The 23,530-nt window shown below is 38.8% G+C and overlaps 2 protein-coding genes across 18 annotated transcripts in view; one reads left to right on the top strand and one right to left on the bottom strand.

Annotated features, from left to right (window-relative positions):
• ENTREP2 (endosomal transmembrane epsin interactor 2) overlaps positions 1-23,530 on the top strand; it is a 189,300-nt gene that overhangs the window by 160,323 nt on the left and 5,447 nt on the right. For 2 of the 5 annotated variants that reach the window (XM_075505873.1, XM_075505872.1), the window contains 5 exons: positions 7,455-7,530; positions 10,347-10,937; positions 14,478-14,552; positions 15,255-15,583; positions 17,607-18,498. In XM_075505873.1, coding sequence (XP_075361988.1) covers positions 7,455-7,530; positions 10,347-10,937; positions 14,478-14,552; positions 15,255-15,583; positions 17,607-17,792 — 1,257 coding nt within the window. In that variant the 3' untranslated portion in view covers positions 17,793-18,498. Of the gene's footprint in view, positions 1-7,454; positions 7,531-10,346; positions 10,938-14,477; positions 14,553-15,254; positions 15,584-17,606; positions 18,501-23,530 lie in introns of those variants that run through there. The other 3 variants (XR_012776232.1, XM_075505874.1, XM_075505875.1) reach the window with 3 other exon arrangements.
• APBA2 (amyloid beta precursor protein binding family A member 2) overlaps positions 18,858-23,530 on the bottom strand; it is a 110,379-nt gene continuing 105,706 nt past the window's right edge. For 9 of the 13 annotated variants that reach the window (XM_075505865.1, XM_075505860.1, XM_075505864.1 and 6 more), the window contains 2 exons: positions 22,087-22,227; positions 19,337-20,628 (listed from right to left, as the gene is read on the bottom strand). In XM_075505865.1, the coding sequence (XP_075361980.1) occupies positions 20,557-20,628; positions 22,087-22,227 (213 nt within the window). In that variant the 3' untranslated portion in view covers positions 19,337-20,556. Of the gene's footprint in view, positions 18,996-19,336; positions 20,629-22,086; positions 22,228-23,530 lie in introns of those variants that run through there. The other 4 variants (XR_012776231.1, XM_075505869.1, XM_075505870.1 and 1 more) reach the window with 4 other exon arrangements.

Genomic DNA, 23,530 nt, shown 5'->3' with positions numbered 1-23,530 from the left:
TAGGTAGAACTTGAAAATTCCTAACAAAAATCTCTGTAAATAACCTCAGATTAACAAAGATAAAAATACAGATTTGCAGCCCCCCATTTACATCAGGTTTCAGATCACGTTCTGGAAAAGTAGTGGGAGCATCTGGCAATAGTATAGGTTCTTATAATGGTATGCTCTTGTCTTGACAGGATACCTTGAACTCAGTGCCAAATTTATGCTTTAGTAGTTGTAAGATACAGCCTCCATAAGGAGGCTCCTATCAGGCACCGAAGTGCTAGAAACTGATTCCTGCCTCTGTTACATTAGCTGATAAGAAACCATACAGAGCAAAGATTTGAATGATAAAAGGATAGGGATTGTTCTTCCTATGAAATAGCAATGAGTAGTTCTCTATCCATTGCTTGTATTTTTGGCTGTTACAGCTTTTAATAGCTTCTGCTGTTATATGGCAGAAACAGTTACTCCTGAGAGCATGTAACACCTTTATTCTGAACTTTGAGAAAGGATCCAGTATACTTCAAACAAATATTTACGTTACACTTTTTGCCTTATTTTTTACTACATAGTGTCAACTCAACTGAAGCTAGAATTATAATGTATCTGCATGTACAGCCAAAGCTAGTTTGAGCAAAGTTTTGGTTGAAGTGATTTGTGATAATTGAATCGGCTGTCACAAATGGGAAAATACTTAAAATTGCTTTTAGAAACTGTAATTTCTTGCAGGCTTCAGTAAAAACTCATGGAGTTAGACATTCTAGATATTGCTTATTGGTTGTTAATAGCGCATTGTGGAAATATGTGTATTCAGGTTGCCAAATTGCACCCACATTACAGAGGTGAGTACTTTGCATTTCCCCAAAATATAACATTGAAAAGTTTGCTAGTGATTTTTTTCACATTGGGGGAAACCACAACTGGAACCACAAAACTAAAGAAATTGTATAAATGTTTACTATTATACACAAGAAGATTATTAAGACAACTAATAAGACAAGCATCTGAGAAAAAAAGAACGTTGAGATGCACAGTCCCCAACAGAAATGCAATTAAAAAACTCCAAGATATGCCTAACTTTGCAGCTTCTATGGCTGACAAAGCAGCTTCTGACAACTCTTCTAATGCTTGCCTTGTATCATACCCTCCACCACCTGCCACAATAAACAGGCCAAACATTGCACTACCTTTGATTTTTTTGGCTATAATAAAATGAATTGGTATAAACTGCTTGTGAGTGAAGTTCTTTTCTGAACAGCAAAATTGGAGTTTCCAAGGCCATCTCCTTTCTAAAATATTTTTTATCCAAGTTACATCCTGTTACCTTTACAGTAATTCAGAGTAACCTGCAAGCCCTGGAGGAGCTGATATTTTTCAGTGATTAAAAAAAAAAAATTGGCAAAAGCAATAAGAATTATACAGGGTTTGGGGGGAAAGAGAAGGATCATATCTGTGATGATAATTCGTATGTAGTACTAAGTAAGGTTTAGAAAAGTGTCTGTTTATACGTAAGCACAAAATCACTTTGAGAACTCTTGTAATTGGGATTAGACTTTGCATGAGCATCGACATCCAGCAGCACAATAGCACCAGGATATAACAAAAGTATAATTTAACAAGACATAATTTAAAGCAGCAAAGTCATGCTCTTGCAAGAAAAGCATGAACTTTAATAAGTAGATGTATTGACTTATTTTTTGGCATCTGGGGTCAGTGTCAGTGCCTTGCCTATTCATCTCTGGCCACCTGGGTTCCAGAAGTGTTTGTTCTATTCACAAGTGAATCACAGAATCACAGAATCGTATAGGTTGGAAAAGATCTTTAAGATCATCGAGTCCAACCGTAAACCTAACACTACCAAGACCACCACTACACCATGTCCCTAAGCACCTCATCCAAACGTCCTTTAAATACTTCCAGGGATGGCGACTCAACCACTTCCCTGGGCAGCCTGTTCCAATGCTTGATAACCCTTTCAGGGAAGTAAAATTTCCTAATATCCAGTCTAAACCTCCCCTGGCACAACTTGAGGCCATTTCCTCTCGTCCTATCACTTGTTACCTGGGAGAAGAGACCGACCCCCACCTCTCTACAACCTCCTTTCAGGTAGTTGTAGAGAGCGATAAGGTCTCCCCTCAGCCTCCTTTTCTCCAGGCTAAACAACTCCAGTTCCCTCAGCCGCTCCTCATCAGACTTGTGCTCCAGACCCTTCACCAGCTTCGTTGCCCTTCTCTGGACACGCTCCAGCACCTCCATGTCTCTCTTGTAGTGGGGGGCCCAAAACTGAACACAGTATTTGAGGTGCGGCCTCGCTAGCGCCAAGTACAGGGGCATGATCACTTCCCTAGTCCTGCTGGCCACACTATTTTTGATACAAGCCAGGATGCTATTGGTTTTCTTGGCCACCTGGGCACACTGCTGGCTCATATTCAGCTGGCTGTCAACCAACACCCCCAGGTCCTTCTCTGCTGGGCAGCTTTCCAGCCACTCTTCCCCAAGCCTGTAGCGTTGCATGGGGTTGCTGTGGCCCAAGTGCAGGACCTTGCACTTGGCCTTGTTGAACCTCATGCAACTGGCCCCAGCCCATCGATCCAGCCTGTCCAGGTCCCTCTGTAGAGCCTTCCTACCCTCAAGCAGATCAACACTCCCACACAACTTGGTGTCATCTGCAAACTTACTGAGGGTGCACTCGATCCCTTCGTCCAGATCACCGATAAAGATATTAAACAGAACTGTCCCCAACACAGAGCCCTGGGGGACACCACTTGTGACCGGCCGCCAACCAGAGTAAACTCCATTCACCACCACTCTTTGGGCCCGGCCATCCAGCCAGTTCTTTACCCAGCGAAGAGTACACCCATCCAAGCCATGAGCAGCCAGTTTCTCCAGGAGAATGCTGTGGGAAATGGTGTCAAAGGCTTTACTGAAGTCTAGATAGACAGCATCCACAGCCTTTCCCTCATCCACTAGGCGGGTCACTTTGTCGTAGAAGGAGATCAGGTTGGTCAAGCAGGACCTGCCTTTCCTGAACCCATGCTGGCTGGGCTTGATCCCTTGGTTATCCTCTACGTGCCGTGTGATGGCACTCAGGATGATCTGCTCCATCAGCTTTCCTGGTACCGAGGTCAGGCTGACAGGCCTGTAGTTCCCCGGGTCCTCCTTCCAGCCCTTCTTGTAGATGGATGTCACGTTCGCTAATCTCCAGTCAGCAGGGACCTCCCCAGTTAGCCAGGACTGCTGGTAAATGATGGAAAGGGGCTTGGTGAGCACTTCTGCTTGTTCCTTCAGTACTCTCGGGTGGATCTCATCAGGCCCCATAGACTTGTGAGTGTCTAAGTGGTGCAGCAGGTCACTAACCATGAGTAGTGAGTTTTAATTTCTAAATGGTGATAATTTTATAGTTTCCTATCAGGAGTGAGTTGATAGTTGCTGGTTCAGAGAGCTTAGAGGAGCAAAGTAACAACAGGTGCTGAGTATCGGAAGTGAAGTACATTGGCAATGGCTAACTAAAGCCTACACAGCAACTTTGTAGCCATGTACTTTTCTTGACAACAAAAGCCCTAACATATTTTTTTGCAGTCAGTGTCCGAGTCGATCTGTAAATGGAGGAATGGAGCCAAAGTCTAAGACATTTTTAGGTCTACAAGAGGAACAAAATGGAGTCCTAAATTCTTACATGATGCAAATGCTCCCATATAACATGCACCAAACTACAGTACGGTATGAACTGAAATAACTAGATTTATAAATCCCTCAAAGGCAGACTTTGCAATGGAAATCATGGCAGAGCTTTAGCTACAGAAGTGCTTCTGGAAACCATTATGTAATAATGTCATAATTGTAAAACCTCTTACTGACCATCAAGCAACAGGTTTTGTTTGTTTGAAAATGGATTGAGGTCCTTAGAATTTTATTAAATTGTATCAAATTAGACTCAATATTTCATGCATTTCACGGAAAACGAATATCAGTGCTAATTTAAGTGGTTGCATCTAAGTAAAAATTGCTGTTTTCATCTGTACTGATTAGGAATTCCCATTTTATGACTATGAACAAAAGTGTTTTTCACACTGTTTTCTATGCAAAGTATTGACTAGGATATAGAAAAGACAAGAACAAACAGATCAGGGTTCTGGGCGAATTATACCAGTGACTGTTTTATAAGGTTTACTAACCTGTAGGCTGTGCAGGCTTGTTAAAAGCATGGTTTTTCTTTCCTTTTCCTATTGATAGCTTAGTGACTGTCTTTACCAGCTTTATGTCTGAGGATGTGCAAGTCAATAAGGTTTTGTTACCCTAGGCTGTGCAGGAACCTGTACGAAACCACGTGCCATCCCTTTGTGAACCAAAATTCTGACCTGACTAAAAATTGTCAGTGTTATCTCCTGCAATTAAAACCATGGTTCTCCTTCCCCCAAGCAAGAAGGTTAATTCCAAATGCATATAAAATACATTCAGCAATTATTCTTGTGAATGGAGAAAGAACAAGGGAAGCAAAAGCAAAAATTAACACGCCGATCAGATAAGTTTAAATGGCTTATGTTTTGCAAATTATGGCTAAATACTGAAAAAAGTAGGAGAAGAAACCAAAATTCAAATTATATCCTTGATTTCTTCTGCATGCCTGAAATCTTGAAATCTCTCATTTTCCCACAATTAAGGATGCTAGTTATCAATGAGGCCCTTAAGAGATAAACCTTAAAGATGATGAGTGCTTTTCTGTGTGTGGCAGATTTTATATAGAGGGGAATATTCACAGTCTTCCATTTGGTCTCAAGAAGCAATTTCTGTGTGTGTAAATTTGTCCCATCTATTTGTCATATGGTTGGGGTTTGACTGTGGGGTTTGTTGTTTTTGGTTTGTTTTTTTTAAGTTCCAGCAGTTGTAATTAGAGAAGACTATAATATCATGTAGTCTGCAGCATATAAGCAAGCATCCAGAAGTTAAGCTGAGAGGCCATGTACTTTGATTCACGTAGGAACGAGTCACCTCTAAGAATGTTACCTTGTTTATGCAGCCCCATGTCTTTAGGTATGTTGCTGCAAGGTTTTCAGCCTCTGTAGCAGCCTCTGAAATTGAGGCAGAGCCTAAGAAGGCTGTGATGTGCGGCGGATGAGCTTTTGTGTCCCTCTAAATTCCAAAGGATGTGAAAGGCTGATGCAAATCTCATTGCATGGAGGAGAGTGCTGAGAAGAGTTCCTCTCTGTAGTTTCCCTGAGTAAAACATGAGTCCTTACCCTAGGTGAGCTGAAGGACTCTCAATATTGACACCTAACTGCAAGGTAAAATAGTTTGTCTCCTGCCCATGCTGGAATACACCTTGGGTCCATGGTGTGTTCTGTGCAAGCTCTGTTCCAACAAGATGTCAAAGCAGAGTACTGATAGCTGCTCTGCCGCTTGTGTCAAATGAGCTTAGTTCTCTTATTCCCAGGTCAGAAAAGTCTGTCAATGCTATAATTGTTCGCTTTGGCAAACTAAGCAGAGAAATAAAAAAAAAAAAGGGACACGAAAACTGAACTGTCATAATCTAGAAATGTTTGTGTAACAGGAAACTAAAGTATGCAAACAGAGATGCAATATTTTGATTTCAGGAATTGCTAAACCAGCTTTTTTCACAAGCCTTAAGTTTGTTTTATATGCTGTATAATAATGTTATTCTTTTAAATTTACTAGATCAAAGCTACAAAGCTACAGATAACTCATTTTATAGGTATTAGGCCATTTTTAGGTACTAGACAATGTCACTACAGCTGCCAGGTGACCGGGAGAATGTAGAAGGTCAATAAAGGTTTCAGCCCAAATATTCAGCAGATATTTTCCTGTCAATGTTTAAGAACTTGTGAAACCACCTAGATTTAAAAAGAACCCCTAGATTTAAAAAAAAACCAAACACCCTTAAAACATTATATTATTTCTTCCAAAAGGTAGTTAGTCTAACTGAATTTTCTCCAGCAACAAAGAGCATTTGAGAATACTACTTTTCCAATTAGTTCCCAGCAGTTCCACAGTTAGTTCCCAGGAATGGCCTGCAACTTAGAGTGACACCACTATTTTTTTTTTTTTTTTTTACCGCAGGTGCGATATTCTGCTTCAATAAAGAAAGATCCTTTAAGAAATTTCCAAGCAAATTGTTTAAAAATATGAGTGATTTCACCTTTGCTTCCCAGTCCTCTATCCATTTATTGCTGAGTTAAAGTATTTCTGCTACTGTTCTTTGTTTAGAGTTGTATCTGCTAACCTTCAGACTTAAAATCACTTTTAAAAACTAAATCTGTATCAGAAAAAGTTTCCTGATCTGATCATAGTAAGCTATGGATAGATAAAAAAAAAAAAATCAGTGAGCACAGTAAGTTATGCATATATATGTCTGCATTAATCTACACTGGTATGTGCACTGGAAGCTCTTTCCTTAATAGCTTCAGAGTAATAGTGTCACATTCAATTTTTTAGAAGGCCAGATATAAATTAAGCTCTTGACAAAAAGGTTTTCACAGAGGTGACTGATGGTTATTTCTAGACTGTCACCAACCGTAATAAGCTTTTACTAGTTAATTGTGGCCCTACAGACAGAAGCATATATGATGCTTTCTGCTAAAGATGGTATCAATCTCATTCCCTTCGACTTTTCTTTTTATATTTTTCTCATTTATTGTTACCAGCTATTTATTGGAACCATTCTTTTAATAATCATGACCCCAAAGAACAGCTAAAAATCTAATGAGATTGGCAACAAGGTCCAATTCAAAGTTTATTAAAATCAGTAGAAAGATTTCCTAAATTTCAGGTGATTATGGGTCATGTATTTCCAGCAGGACTAATTCTGTATTTTGTTCACATGATTGTCAAAAGTGAAGGGAAGTTACCCACTTAGATCCATCCTTTCAGAAAAAAGGTGAGTATTGCCTCCCTTCAGCGATCTCTGATAGGCTGGAGAGCACCCTGCATCAGCCACGTTGAGCAGCAATGGTGTTACAGGGCTTAAAAATGCATTAGGTGTTAACATCTCAGCAAATAACCACAGGAAAATACAGCTCATGTGCTTGTTTTTATGGTTTCTGTCATTCTCTGTCCTATTCTAGGGTGATATAATGTGGTGGGAAAAAAGTATAATACGGAAAAACACAGACTGTAGAAAAAGAGATAGCTTGTAAAAAACCCATTAGTTTAAAGCATTGCAGACATTAAGTTTTGTAATGTGGGCCTGCAGCCCCAGCATTCAAGATGAATTTAGCTTGTAGATTCTGGAAAAAAAATGAAAAATTGCTTTAAGCACATTCCTTTGCCCTGCATTTGTTCCTAACCCAAAGATATTGGAAAGTACTGTATCTTTAAATAGCTTTCAGTCTGAATAGCAGCTTACATGATAGTTATTTCACATTGTCAGATGTGTTCTTAAGATCATTAGCGCTGTACTTTGTTTTGGTAAATTGCAGATTAATGTGCTGTTTCATTAAACAATTTTCATTTAGGTCACTGGTACTGATCAGCAAGTATCCGAATCAAGTGTGGGTGAGAGGAACGTGACCCTGGACTTCAGCACACAAGGTAATCATGACATTGTGTTTGTCTGCTTGAGAAGGACGGAGTAGGATTTTTGAGTGGTCTTTTCTCTCTTCTGCCCTTCCCAATGGAGAAAGAAGGATTTGCTTTCCGATTGTTCATGGCAAGAAGAACCTTTTCACAGTCATAAACTGATGTGGCTGGAAATGCAGAGGAGAGTTTTGCTCAACGAAGCATGCTCTGTAAAGCCCTTTGAGGCAGATATGGCAACTGTCATTTCTCTTTGAAGAGTCATGCATGTAACTGGCAGTTTGTTTCTCATTGTCAGCAACCATGGGTGCCTTCCTGATAGTCCACATGCCTTCTCCATGTAGTAGTTTCCTGCATGGCTTCCAGAAGCCTGAATAGGAAGCTTGCTGCCTGAAGCATAGATGTTGTGAATGCAGGTAGATGAGTAGCAGCACAGAGCCTGTTTGTTTAAAGTTTAAGTTACTAGAATAGGCCTCCTTACCACGTCTGTTGATATGGAGGGCTTTTCAAACATTACAGCCTCAGTGATCATGAGATGTTGAGCAGTTTGTATGAAATAATTATTTTAGTAAAACTCCCATTAAATACTTTTTCCACATCATATTCATATTGTATTAATGAATAGACTGGCAGGTGTTCTCAGTTAGTACACGTATGGGCAGAGAGCTGGTGGCAGAGTGGTCCCAGAAACAGAAACAGTCCTCTCTCGCCTAGCATCCGTGAATGGGACTGACAGCCTAACAGGTAAGTGAGGAGCATCTGTTCCTACACAGAGTATCTGTTCTGTGAAGGATTATTTCAGTTTCCAGAGCCACCAGTAGTGACCTTTAACTACTGGTAAATATTAATTTATTTTTTTTTAAACCCTGGTGTTTGGCAACTGCAATGGAGTGTGGCCATTGAAGGTGACCAGTTTTTAAGTGCTGCTGGTAACAAGGGCTGTGTCTACAAAGCTAGTTCCCAAAGTTCATGAGTACATTTGGACTTCACATCCACATATGAAAGTCTAAATTTTAAGGCCAGTGCTAGAGTTTTGACTATGGGGAAGCAGTCGACCAGTCTCAAGCCAGGGTTTTGACATTACATATTGCGCTGTGCACACATGAAGGGGAAGGAGGAAGGCCCTCAGGCATGTTTTATTCATGTAAAATCAGGTGTCAGGTGTCACCATTCTGTGTCTTTTGAACAGTGATTGCTTCTCATCTGCTTCAGGCCCCTCCTACTGCTGTCGGTATTACCAGAAAAACCATGCCAGTGGAAGAGTATAGTAAGAAGCTGTAAATACAGCTTAAGGCCCTTGAGTCCAGGTAGCAAATGGTACAAACAACCACACTGTAGTTATCCATTAAATTGAATCAAACCAGAGAGAGTTTGGACAGTGAAAATCTGTGCTCTGAAGACAGGCACAAACTGGATGCTTTCATTTATCCATACAAACTTCATAGATATTTCAAAGCCCGACTGAAGGGAATATTGTTGCAAAGAATCATCTAACTAGGTAAAAAATGTTTGGGGACTCATCACAAATATAAATGGTCCAATAAACCACTGCAGCTTTGCACCTAACACATAATAAGCAGTGCATATTATGTCTTTTTAGCATAATGCAGCTGTATAGATGTATTTCCATTATTGATTCTTATGTCCTTTTTGGCAATCTTATGATTGCCTTCTAAGTGTTACAAATTTATTTCTGGAAGCCCCAAAAGAAAGCAGTTGTTGTGATTCATTTTATGTAAGAAGAAAATGTCCTTCATAAAATCCAACCTCATGAATATTTGATTTTCATTTTGGTAGTCAATTTCCCTATACCGTAGAAAGCTTTCTGCTTCCTGGACCCCACAACATGGGAGCACATAACAAATGATCTCTAATTCACTAAAAGATCCTATTTTTCTATTCCTGAACAAAACAGTTAAAATACATTTGTCTCATCAATATGGTTAGCAGCAGCTGTTATGCAAAAAAGGGCATCAGAGGCTGCCGAGCTGAATACAATTATGTGATTTGTATTTTGTAAATATTTTTATTTTAGATGTAGGACTTCAAGGAATTCCAGTCTGATATGGGAATAGTCTTGTCTGTATTATTGGAGCCTGGAGACTGGATTATCTAGTTTTATTTTCTTTATTTTTGTCATGACTTTGGGAATAATGCAGAGCCAAATACTTGTTTTCATACAAGGGGCCATTTTTATCCATAACACACATTTGTAGACATGACAGAGGAAGTGACAACAGTCTCAATTTTTAATACAAAGGGCTTCAAAGATGATGTGACCTTGCATAGAATGTTTAGCTTCTATCTGAAGTGTGTGTGTCATATTTTGTGTGCCAGAGAATTCTCATTTGTAAAGAACTTAGATGCATGCTTCAGGGAAATGATGATTGATTAGAAAGTGTTAGGTACAAAGCTAATATTGACAGTAGTGATAGCTTTAAAAGTGATCACAGCCATGTTTTTTCAGCATTTGTGTAAAGTTTTACTTTTTCTACCACAGGCAATCTCTCACTGTTTATTAAAGAAAGCAGTAGTGAAAGAGCTGTTCCTGTCCAAATGTAGTTACAGGTAATACTTTGTGTCAGTGCTCAGGTATGCTTATTAGTTGAAGAAAATACTCGAGGACAGCACAAATTATCTTTGCTGAAGGCCTAGAAACACGTAAATGACTTACATCTTTTGCTTTGGCATTCTGTCATCTGAAAGCTTTTGAGTAATTATTGATGTGCTTGCCAATTACTAAATTTAAATCAGTATATTGAAAACAGGGCCAGGGGGAATGGGAGAGGGGCAAGAAGTCTTTATTTCTCTCTGAATCTCTTGTTTTGCAGTTTCTGTTGAGAGCACCTCTTTGATGGTCTCTGAGGCTGTTGATATCCCAGACCGTAGCTGCTCCTCTGAAGATCTTTGTTCGCTGGAAGTTCAAGGATCTCTCCATTCTGCAGATCTTTCTCCCTACTGTACAACCCCCAAAGGGGCTACGGACCAGAGCTGCAGCACTCTGGATTACAGCACCCACTGCAGGTTCCACAGAACTCGCTCAGAGGGTTTTCCTGATGAGGATGACAGTTCCCACAGCCGAGCCTCTACAGACAGGTCTCAAGGACAAGAAAAGAACTGTGCCCACTGCAGGTCGTTGAACTGTTCCTCAGAGAATTTCAGCCCCTCAGAAAGAGAACGGCAGAGTTCTGCTCAAGAGAACAATGCCACGCCGCCTTTGAAGCAAAAGAAAATCTGCTGTGCAGTCTTTAGCCAGCCTCCTGTCCCTTCCCAGACCTCTCCCCGTTTTGGGCCTGCAAATGCTTCATCGTATGCAAGCGGCCACGAGAGTGCTGTCCAGCAGCATCACATTACAAAATACCGAATTTCAAATATAGTCCGATCAACTAGTGACCCTGTATCATGTTCGTCTTACGCAGAAGGTAGGTGTAGTACCACAAGGCCAATGGAGCATAGAACAAATGAGTGGTATGTGATTTATGCAGCAATTGGTGCTGCTGGAAATTATATGAAACATTCCAGTGAGGGTTGACTTATGCGTGGCAGCTTTAGTTCCATGCACATTTTCTAGACTTGAAAATTTTTAAGAAGAATGGAAATGGGAAAAGTGACAGAGTGAAATTAATTTTGGCTTTTCTAAATTGTACCAGCCTTTCTGCAGTGCTCAGAAAACCATCTCTTGAGTAGATGCTTCCACCTCTCTATTGCTGTTATACTGAGAAGCTAAACTAAGAAGTTGAATGGTAGCTGGGGTCTATTTAGGAAACGATTAACTGAGCTGTCATGCTTGTAATACAGCAGGTTGTGTTTCCTGAAGGTGACGCTGACATTGACAGTATTGGTGCGTGTCAGAGGCCGTCAGAGTGACTGTGTAGTAGCAAGTTGGACTGTACAGTGAAAAGTTTTAAAGGACAAAGAAATGAAAGATAAGGCACATGATGATGATAAATGAAAAGGAGAGCTTTTGACCTGTCGCAGATAAGCATCTTCTTCCCTACTTGTCTAAAAGGAGATTCATATCAGAAGAGAGGAGACATTGTCATCTGAACAGTGTATCTTCATAAAAATCCACTTGTTAGTGGAAAAGAAATGTTTGATTTAGTAGAGAATGGCTTGATCAAACAATAGCAGGAATGTAGAGTTGTCTACACCATTTGAAAAGTGCAGGTTTTATAAAAGGATGCAAGCTGTTTGGAGAGATTCAAAGGGGGTAACCTGGAGAAGTGGTTTGAAAGTAAAGATTAAAAGCTTTGTAAGATGTCATAGATTGTGCTGTTACAGATGCGTTCACTGGGCTTTCTAAGGGATCTAGAGGAAGAATCATGTGACTAGTTCAAAACAAAAGTAGACAAAACGCTGAAGTAACTGGTCTCATTTAGGAAGACAATGTGTTGGTTCTGTTACAGTTTTTGCATCATTATTCTGTTTCTTTGAATTTCAGAGACCTCATACTTAGCTCAATAATTGAGTGTCTTTTACCATTAGAAATCTAGCCTGAGCCTTCTGTCCAGGAAAAGTGAATCTTTAATCTAGAAGTCTGCATTTATTTTATGAAATTTACTCTGCTAGGATATACGTGCTATGAAGCTGCTGTGCAGACAGCAAGCAGGAATTTCTGAATCCTTTCTCCTGTGCCAAAGACAAGAAGAAGAGCCCTTTCTCTTCTGGATCACACTCTGCAAGTTTTCCATATTGTGCTCCATATGCTCTTTGAGTAGTGTTTGAGAGAGAGATTACTGTAGGCAGCCATATCTACGTGTTCTAGCTGACTGCTGGGACACCTGGTAGAACAGATGCTCTGCCTTCATTTTTAACTTGTCCTAAATACATCCATCATCTTTTCTAGAGAAGTGGCATTATGGGAATTATTTTGATGAATTTCCAAGTTCTTAGCCCCACATGAGTTGAGGGACACAGGTTGAACATTACTGAGATGTAACTGGGCTTAGCAAAGATTGTAATAAAGGAGCAGAGATGGTTCTCGAGATACTGATATACACACAGCAGAGGGAGGAGCAAGAGAAGAAGTAACTCAGAGGGAATGTGTTTGTGCTGACCTAGTTTGCCATTCTTTTGCTGCCTACAGAAGACTCTTTAAAATGAAATCCTGAAGAGAAGCACTTGAGTCGAGATGTGCATATTTCTTTCATTTATATGTTGGGCAAACTACAGTTTGCAAAATTTTACTCTGAAGATTTTCCAACTTCACATCACTTCCCCCTCCTCTACTTTTTGTTGAACTTTATTTGGAAATCATACATAGGTTAGAAGCAGCACGATTCTAGTAACGTGTACCAGCTGTTTGTAGCAGCCCTGAAGCTTATTTTTCCTAAGCTGTGACACACAGCTGAAGTTCTTTTTAGTCTTTATAACTTTAAAAAGGCATTTGATCTAGATTTTTCATGACTGGCTATTGGTATAGAGATCTTACTGCAGAACTTTAAAATACATCCACAGAATTGAACGATAGGCAAAGATAAAGGGAACCAACTGAGCTCCATCAACTACCCAACCCAGAAGAAAAAGTGTTTGGGTTTTTTTTCAGTAACATAGACTTGTTTTTTAAAACTGTCCTGGAGTAGAAGAACTAGTCAAATAGACGGACCATATGAAAGACAGAACAGTAAGTATATATTGTTAATACTAATAACTCATGTAAGAGTCATACTGTGGATTTTGGAGAACTGAGGGGTGGGGGAGCTTCAGGCATGTTCACAAATGGGAAAATACTGTGGTCAGATTGGTAAATGGGGTTTGGTTTTGTCTTACGACCCTTCTGATTAACTTCCCTATACAAGTCAATGTGAAGAGATTTAGGAGCGCAACCTTGAAATTTACTGCATAGAGTTTTGTTAAATGGGTCTTGAATGTTACTGATTGCACTGCATGTAGTTTGGAACATAAATTATTTGACATAGGAATGTTGCACGTGTGCGATAGTGTAGTGACACAACAGCAATGAGATCTAATAAATTAGGAATCTGGGAATTTTAACGCTGGCATAAAACTCTGGGCTTTTAGGGCAATAAAGCACAATTCACGTGCTTCAAGCACATCTTTCTTACAGATTTCTATGTTTGTAGCATCTTACCTTTGTTTTCCTTCATTTGATTATTCACTCTACCAGAGAGGATTATACCAGCTTTTCATTATAAACTTTCCCTGAAGATATGGAAGAAAACCTCTTCTAATCTACCTAGAAGTTCAAAATAGTTTTCAGTCTTGGAAACAGATGTAAACAGCCCTAGCATAAATGTGCGGGTTTATTCCATCTTGACTGTCACAAGCTTGAAACCAAAAAGACTGCACTGGTCATTACTGTATAGTGTGATCTCATCATCATTGATCCTTGTGCTGGCATCCCAGAAACTCTGTCATTAGAAGGCAGCTATGTCCAGAGCTGTTTGTAGGTGCTCTGTAACCACTTGTTATTGATTGGATCATCAGTAACCATAGTGGTCACCTACCCATTAATTTAATTGGTGGATAGCATTTGCCCTGCAAAGAATGAAAATCTATAAAAAAAAGGAGGTAGAAATACTGAATAAAATGCTGATTTTGTAGAAATAAGAGGGATTAATCTTTCTTGTTTTTCCCATTTTCCAAGATAAACTCTGTCTGCCAAGGAAATACAGGAAAGTCTGAGCTCTGCCCCTAGCAGGGAGCCTTCTGTAGCTTCAGTGCTTAGGCCTGAAATATTTAGGATTTGATAGCTGTATAACAGAGAGGAAACCATCAAGCAGGAACTATCTCTTTCTATTTGTATTTATTTAACAGCTTATAGGACATCTCTGTGTATAGTAGCTTCTCTTTATGAATGGACATCTTGAAAGTAGTATTTCTTTTGAGTAGTTTCATTCTGTAAAGGAGATAACAAAAGATGCCAGTGTATTTTTCCTTGCTTTGGGCAGAGGATAGCAGGGGTTGATTGTGCTCTTTCTGTCTCTCTCTTTTGGTTAAAGGTGATAATTGTGCCTGGACTCCTATATGTAGCCAGTGTCAAGATGCAGGATTATCTTCAGCTACATTAGAAACAGGTGAGGATCAGTTTTCTAAAGCAGGATCATATGGGTTTCCTTCTTTTGTTTTAAAAATAATTAAAAGCTTCTGATAGAGAAACAAGCTCAAGAAATTGGGGGCAGAAAAATCACTTACTAACAGCATACATATATGATGTATAATGCTGATGGAACCAGCCTCTGAGTGAAAATAAATGCTGCGAATGAAGTCGTCTGTTCTAGTTTAGCATGTTTGCTTTCCCTGTATTTCTTATTAATCTCTCTTGTATTATTCGCTGCTTATAATTTTTGAGGCCTAGAAATAAGGAGAACTTTATCCTTATAGTTGGGGGGGGGGGGGCAGCTGGCCTAAAACAGTACAAGTTACATATGTAACACTGAGTAGCTGGTGTTTCCCCTTATCATTAATGTCCACTGAAGTCCCTGAAAGTAGAGGTAACAAAACTGTCTGTGATTTATGAAGTACTTTAATTACCCACCCACTTTTCCTAAATGCAGTCCTTCTTGGTCATGGGAAAGAGTCTTACTCTTGACCCCTGGTTAAATAGGATTTTGCAATGTTTCCTTGATGGCATGTTTTTGTTATTCTTCAGAAAAAACAGACATTTTATGACAAAGTAAAAACTTTTGTGACAATATTTGTTTTGCCTTTTTTTCTTTTTCTTTTTTTTTTTTTTTTAAACTTATTACTTTAAAGATATTCTTCCCCCCCTTTTTTAGTTCCTGGTTCTGGTTCTCATATGGCTGCCTCTGCTTGTCAGCATTCCTTGAGCAGTTTCCTACCAACTGGAAAACAGAGGGATGCAAGGAAAATTGATCTACACCTAAAGCCAAAGGCTTTGCACACAGTCTCAAAAGAGCGACCACACTCTTTAGTGGACCTTAAGGCCTATAAAGACACAAAAATCTTAGTGGCAAAATTTTTGGAACATTCAAACTGTAATCTCCCTCCAGAAGTACGTCACGTAGTGAACAGCATACGATCAGTAATAAAGTCTGATGAGAGACACATGGAAGAAGCCATCTTCAGTGCCAATATTATAGACCAGGTAGGCCATTTAAGTTCTAAACATTTGTTCAGCCATGATAGACACATACCTTATTTAAATGTTTTTACAGTTTTAAGTACTTCAGACAATTCCTACAAAAGTTCTTTCATAGTAACATGGCTTTAGTAAGAAATAATTAATATTTACTGGGCAGCAATGCATTTTACACCAAACCACTGATAAATGCATTTAAAATTCTTCAGCTGGACCCAGTATCCTAGGAGATCTATAGGGAGCTGGTATTTACACATTGATAATCATCCTGTCTTCTTTCCAGCGTCCTTCTGCACCTGTGACTGTTCTATACATGAATTTGTGTTTATATACGGAGATACACAGAACTGACTTGGATCTGTTGTTTTTTCAGGCAAATGTATTTGTACAGCATAAGTTACTAGCTGAAAAGACTGGGTAGATATACAAGCAGGGCCGTGATCTGTCAAAACAGAACAGTGCAGTTACCCTTACTCCTGGCTAGAAGAATGATAATGATCCTTGCTATTTTTAAGAAAAAGGATTGAGAAATTGCCCTTTTCCAAATGAAGGAGTAATGCATCTTCTTACCTTGAGTGAGAATAAAACAGACACAAGGCTTGGAAGGAATCCTGTAAAACAAGGGAATTAGTAGTGGCAGCAACTTTTATTATCTAATGCATGTTTAATAATAAATCTTTTTTGCAGGAAGAAAGGTGATGAATCACCTCTTGCTAGTATTGTTACCAGAATGATAGCTATAGAAATGAAGTTCCTTTTATGTTGTCAGATTTGAAAAGCAGAATGCTCTTAGCTGACTAACCACATTCAGATTGCCTGTAGGGTTTCCACAGAGCTGGACAGACGATTAAGGATACACACTTGGGGGCTGTTTCCCCCCTTCTGAGATACCGTAATTCCTGTGGTATTAGTCTGCTGATCCCTAAGTGAGGGAAACTGGCTAAGTATTAACATGGGATGTAATAACACTTGAACAGCATGGTGAGAGTGTGTGATGTGTAGCAGGAAACAGACAGCATTTAATAAAGCTTGCTGCAAGATTGTTTTTGCTAACTATGAAGTAGAATGAAGAAGTAGCACCGTATCAGTTACTTCTGTAGTCACGTGGGTAGAAAAGCAGTACTATCATGACATACTTAACAGAACGTCAGTATGGAATTAAATTTTAACGTTTTTATTGCTTTACAAAATTTGTAGGTCATTAAATCCTCAAGGTTAGAAAGTTGAAAACAATTTTCTTTAAATGAAAAAACCATAGTTTCTCACAAAACAAAACAGTATAAAAAAATGTGAGTGTTTATGTAGGTGATAAAACCAGAAACCAATGGCCCAATTTTTCTCCTGTGTGGATTTCTTAGATTCAGGGAGACATACAGGTTTTTCACATTAAAGAAATAATTTTAGTAGGGCTTTTTTTTTTCAGACAAAACCCCACTATTAATTAGTGAAAGTCCAGGACATCCCAGCAGTCTACTTAAGAAGTCACAGAAGTTTTGGTAAAATAGTTGTCTAATTCAGATTTGTAAAGTAGCTTGACAGTTCTATTAACACCAAAATGTTTGTTGACCAGGCTTGCAAGGTTTTAGTTCTCTTCCACCCTCAGCAAAGCTAGCGAAGCATCTCTTTCTCCTAAAAGAAACAGATGAGTGTAATTTGCTCCAAACTTGTATTTGTCAATTATAAGGCAGAGCTGCCGCCTTTTCCACAGGTTTCCTTTTCATTCGTATAGAGAGAAACAAATACTTGTTTGCGCCTTTGTTGATTTGGCACTACAGTGCAGATACGAGGCCTGATGCCTTTCAAGCCTGATTGTGCCTTCCAGTAGCCAGTACTCAGCCCTGACCAGCTGTAAGAACGGGAGAAGTGAGCGGGTCGCTGGATGGCTGCATAAACACACATCTCCTCTGGGAGAGTTCCATCATTAGATAACTTAAATGAAATTATATCCAGGGACTGAACCTTTTAAATGAAAACGTTTCTTACCCTGTTTTCCCCATTTTTCCTTCTCCATTCCTGCCCTTTTAAACAGGTAATTACAAGTTCCCAGCAGAACGTGAATACCTCTAGAAAGCGACTTCAAGAAGATCTTCATCTTCAGAGCTGTGGTGCTCTGAGCTCTCCAGTTGCCTTCTTACGTAGGTCCCATATCACTCGCAGTTTAGAGCGGGACAGGCCTCACAGTTTAATTGGAGTTTGCCGGGAGACCATCCTTTGATAGTATTCGCAGGTATGTGATTCCAGCAGAGAGAATTAAGGAAGAAACCAGGACTGGGAGAAATACAAGTAGTGGATGACTTAAAAAGGAAAAAGTGTCTTCCTTTGGAATTCCACTTTTTTCCAACAGCAGGAGGAGAACAGCTGTTTTTTCTGAATGTAAATTTCAGCCCTGATTTTTGCAAAATTTTAACTGATTTATTAGTAAAGTCGTAACAAATGTTTTCCCAATCAGAAATGCGTTTATTTCACTGTATTTACAGAAATGCTACTGATGCTGCCTAGCATTTCTTGAAAACCATTGCAAAACCACCAGAGACCGGCTGTACAACTTAGAAGTTGTATTTATTTAATGTACCTCAAAGTGTTTTAACTATGATCAGTGTTTTAATAAAAAGTATTTCTGGACTTTGCTTTTTCAACAACTGATTTGGATAGAAATGTAAAACTGATTCATACGCACATACAGTGCTGCTTCTAATCCGTTTTTCCAGTGTCTTCATGCCAGGCTAACTGATCTGTCCTATTAAAACTGCTCCTACCTGCCCCCTCAATATGTTGCTCTTCTAAATTATAGTAAAGGCTGCAGTGTGGTTTATTTTTGCTTTGTTCTGAATGCTCATGAGTTTATTAATAGAGTAGCATATACTATTGAAAACTGACATTTAAGTACCCTGCGAATTGTGACCAAAAGATGCGTTAGGGAAGGAGTCTTTGAAATTCTGCATTTCCAAAAAGCAGATTTCACAAACTTTTTACAAATGCCAACCAATAGGAAGTTAGAAGAATTTTTATCTAGCAGAGCCTTGAACATTTTTTCAAAAAGAATTGTTACTCCAATTAGTAGTTTTGACAATTGTATTACTAAAACATGTCCTTGTGGTTCTGCTGCATTTATGATTATTTAACATTGATCTTAAAAAAAAAAAAGAAAAATTAAAAAAGTAAATATCATTGACACTAATTTGATTACCAGCATAAACACAGGTCTGCCAGCAACGTCTTCCAGTGCAAGCTTCATCCTGGCTCTCTCAGAGGAAATTGGAAAGGCCTTAAACAAAAGGTTCTCATAAAGAACCTACCACAGGTTGACGTTTCAGGGGTTTTATTTTTTTGCAGCAGTGCTTGTCAGTAGCGTTAGTTTCCGTTTGAGGATTAATCATATACTGGTTTCATTTGTGTCACTCTGAGCTGGGCAGACATCCTGTGAAAAGGTCACAAAGGAACGTAGCTGAAGATGGGTAGTTTAAGTTTTACAGAATCATCCATTTTAAGGTATTTTAATTATAGCATGCTTCTGTATTGATGTGAAGTCACAGTGACATCCAGTGGCAACAAGGTATGCTAATTGAAAGCATCTACTCTCAAGATAATAATGATACACCAATTCCTAACTTAAGAGATGAATTCCTTTTTAAAAAAATAATCTGTGACCTTTGCAACTGCACTTAGATGAAGAATTAAATGTTGGATGTAATTACACTTAATACACTTGGATTTTTTTATTACGTAAACTTACACAACAAACAAAATAAGCAAGCTTCCTTTATTATTTCAGGTTTATTAGTGATAGTAGGTTAATTCTTTCCTAAGGTCAGTTGCATGCAACACACTACTCCTGAAGTACAGTCATCTAAAGCTCTTTAGTTACTGCATGGTAAGGCTTCTTAAGTCACAGTGTATTTTCTTCAAAGGCCTTGGCCAAAACAAAAAAAATCTAGATGAAAAGTTACACCAATTAACATTTATCTCATAAGGAATACAACTTTACTACTAGGCTTTTTTATCTACACACATTCTAATACTGCTGATGGTGCTAGGTTATTTGTCAAAACAATTTACATTCAGAACACATTGCCTTAGGAATAAGAATGCTTTATAAAAGACAGAAACAGGTAAGCATGGCTTTCCCATTTTGAGCTAATATAAAGAAAAAGGTAATATGCAAAAATTAAAGAAAAAAAAAACCCCAGCCCAACACATACATTACACAACCTGTGCAATAAGTTATCCATGAAATAACTCTGTTAAATCATAAAAATCACAAGCATTAAAAATAAATATGTATCTAAATAAATATTTTGATTTTAATCTTGTGGCAATTATTCTTTATTTAGCATATGAAACACTTGTTACATGTTTATGTTCACACCTTGCCAAACAGGTTACACTTGTCATAACAATACCAAGTACTACAGTGGTTTTCTTTACATTAGAATCCAGAAGTTTTAACTGCACACATTCCTTTCCACTGAAATACCATCTATTCGGCACCGGTTTAAAATTGTGCAAAGCCATCAGTATTGGACCACTTTATGGGACTGGGATTTTTTTTTACCTTGAGGCAGCCATAAGTTTCTCTAATTGCTTCTCTTTGCCACTTCCTGCAGTCTCATTCATCAAATATTCACATTCACCATGTTATCAAACAAGACAGACATACATACATCACTCCACATAAAGGTTACAAATAAATATGTTTTAAGTTTTATGAGAAAAGAGTTTAGAAGATGTTGCAAAATACTTAAATGTTTTACAAAGATTTTTGTCAGTGATCATTGTCCTTGACCATCCTTCTCATCACTTTTTGGCAAAGAAATAAAAAGGAAGGAGAGAAAAGGCAGAGACACCTGTCTGTTCCTTGTTTCGGAGTCCTCAGGTCAGCTTCAAAGCCTTTCATAGATACAAAATACAAAATTCTTCAGCTATGAGGGCTTCAGCTTTGATGGAATCATTTAGTTATTCTGCTGCAAGAGAGTCGCATGCTAGATGTACAGGGGTGTCTCTTGTCCAGTTAGAAGCCTGAACATGGCAGCTGGCATAGTCTTCATGTGAATCTGTCAATTGATTTACACAGAGATTAACAGAATTGTTACTAGTTTAAAATAATCCATAAGGCCCAATCTGTCTCTCCCTGTGGTGTAAGTGCATTTATTGTCCTGGTTTCTGTAGATGTGAATGTTACCAAAGTTTCTAGTTCAGAGTTCTCTGGTTCTAACAAGCTGGTTTGCTGTCTTTGCTTTTTTTGTGTGTGGTTTGTTTTTTTTTTAATGACAACAACAGGATGCAACATCATATAGTTAAAAAGACACCTAAACACTTTCTATTGTTATACCCTACTCCAGTTACAGCACTTAAAAAAGAAGCAGCACAAACCTCTCTGAAAAGTCATTCTGCTGTTCTGGTATTAACTGAACTTAGATTTTTCTTTCATCTTCCTTCCCTGTGGGACTGTCATTTTGTACATGTTTTCTCCTAACTGGAGTATGATCCTCTGAACACAAAACTCGGACTTTATCACCTGATATTTAAATGCCAGTCAAGAGTTTGGTGGAACAGGTTCTCTCATGGCTAGTGTATTCAAGTTCTTCCTACACGGAGTACTGTGATAGCGCCAGAGGAATTTTACAGACTAACAGGATTAAAGGCATCAGGTAATCAGAGTTTTATCAGAAATGTAGTAACAGCTATAAGTACCTATCAGACAACGCAAGAGGAAGGAAGGTGAACTTCACAAACTGATAATACAGACCCCCACTGGCAATACGCTGCCTTGATATCTTGGTCTCTTCATGCTGAAAAAAAAGTTTAATACTGTCCTCATATGTTTAGTGAGATGTGATGCAGCAAAGAGGTACCATAAAGGCATGGAGGTTCTACTGAAATCTACAGCTTTGTCCTGCCAATGTGCACGTACTCTGTATTATTTTTCAAGTATCATTTTCCACAGGAAAACAAGTTATCTTTGATTTTTGGCAAAGGAACTAGTGGAAGATCTGGCCAGGGTCGTGTATGACACTACCACTAAATTCAGTAGGGATTTTGATAAACATTCATGCTGATTTCTCTGAAAGTACTGGAGAGAGATGTCTTAACTTACTCCCAAGGTAAGTTGAAAATGTTCAGTGGAAATGGAATTATTAAAATACGTATCAATTTGAATATCTCAGCTCTTTGAATATTAATTTGTTTTTATGGCAGATGCTGTAGTGATAAGCCAAGAGACATTTTCATAGCTAGCATGCTTGTGCGAGTTCTTCCCTTAATTGATTGGTTTAATTCAAACAGTAGGTTGAAGGTTCAGAATCATGCTGCTCTTGAAAATGAGTGGAAAAATGCAGTGAACGTGCATGTAATTGTTCAAAAAATGTTCTGTTAATTGTTTGTTATTAGTGCTCAACTCCAATTTACTGACGTGGTGGGTTTAATACTACGCTAATACACTCTCTTCAATGGAAAAATATATTCTTTCAACAGTTTTAATTCCTTGATAAAGTATTTAATTGCTTTCTTACCTCTCCCACTGAATTAGACAATGCTTGTACTATCTTCTCATGAGCAGTAGCAACAACACTTTGTCCATTAATCTCAATAATACGATGTCCTACTCTTACCCCTCCCCTCTCAGCTATTCCACCTCGCATCAAGCTGCAAATCTGCAAGAGAAAGCAAAGTTTATTAAAGTTTAGAAATGTCATAATGTAGCGGTTACTAGGATTTAATACATAATGAGCGCATACACTGTAAGGATTCCAGAAGATACTTTTGGAAAGTATTAAGCAATACTCTGAGGTTTAAAGTTCTGCAAATTACAATTTTTATTTTCATTCTCATGGGCTGGGAACATATAAATACCTAACACAGTGATACAGGTAGCAGCCATGCAAAAGAGTGGAGTTAGGGGGAAGAGAGAAGTTTTATGTACTGTCGGGATAGGAGAAGAAAGTGATTTTTAAATATTTCTGACTGTGCCACCTGAACTCTTTCTGCAAACTACCACATTATTCTTTCTGAATAATGGGAAATATAGAAAGTGCTAAAGTAAATATTAATCTACAACAGCAATTTTTTCACATACGTGGAAAAAAAAGGATATAAAGCTTAATCCTTAACCCTGCACAAACGCCAGTTTAGGCTGAAGGAAAGGATGATGCCATACAGACATTCTGTATTGAAAGCTGGTGATCTGTCAAAAGGGTCACAAAGATATAAGGAAGATATAAGAAAAGATCTATCTCAAAGATATAAGGAAGAAATTTTTTTATGATGAGGGTGGTGAGACACTGGAACAGGTTACCCAGAGAAGCTGTGGAGGCCCCATCCCTAGAAGTGTACAAGGTCAGGCTGGATGGGGCTTTGAGCAACCTAATCTAGTGGATGATGTTCCTGCCCGTGGCAGGGAGGTTGGACTAGATGATCTTTACAGGTCTCTTCCACCCAAACCGTTCTATGAGTCTATGAAATGTGCAAATTCTGTTTCTTTTTACAGGCTGTTCCCAGCACACTGAAGTATGACAACTTGTTTCCTGTGCCTCTGCAGGTTGGAAAGGGAGTGCCCTTTCTCCCCTCTCCTCTTCCTGTGCCTCTGCAGGTTGGAAAGGGAGTGCACTTTACCCCCTGTCTCCAGAGCCACTGCTTTTCTCCATGTTTTACAGTGCTGCTGGCCATAGGGAGCTTAGGATGAAGGCAGCAAGTCAGGCCACTATTTCAGCTGGCACCTGCAGGTACCAGTAAAGAACTAGGCACAGGTTTTGACTTTTATGCCCCCTACAATAGGGGAATAATTCTACAAGAAGCGTTACATTCACTAGGCATAGTCCCAGCAGATGCTGCTACTTAAAATTATTCTGAGGTTGCAACATGGGTGGTGTACAGGCAGAAAGAAAAATCTCAATCCAGTATGGGGAATTTAAAAGAATGTTTCCTCCTCAGCAACAGCATCTGTGCTATGCCAGGGCC

This window comes from Mycteria americana, chromosome 6 (assembly GCF_035582795.1).
Source record: "Mycteria americana isolate JAX WOST 10 ecotype Jacksonville Zoo and Gardens chromosome 6, USCA_MyAme_1.0, whole genome shotgun sequence".
Classification (NCBI taxonomy): Eukaryota; Metazoa; Chordata; class Aves; order Ciconiiformes; family Ciconiidae; genus Mycteria; species Mycteria americana.
This window is presented reverse-complemented; position numbering and strand designations above follow the sequence as displayed.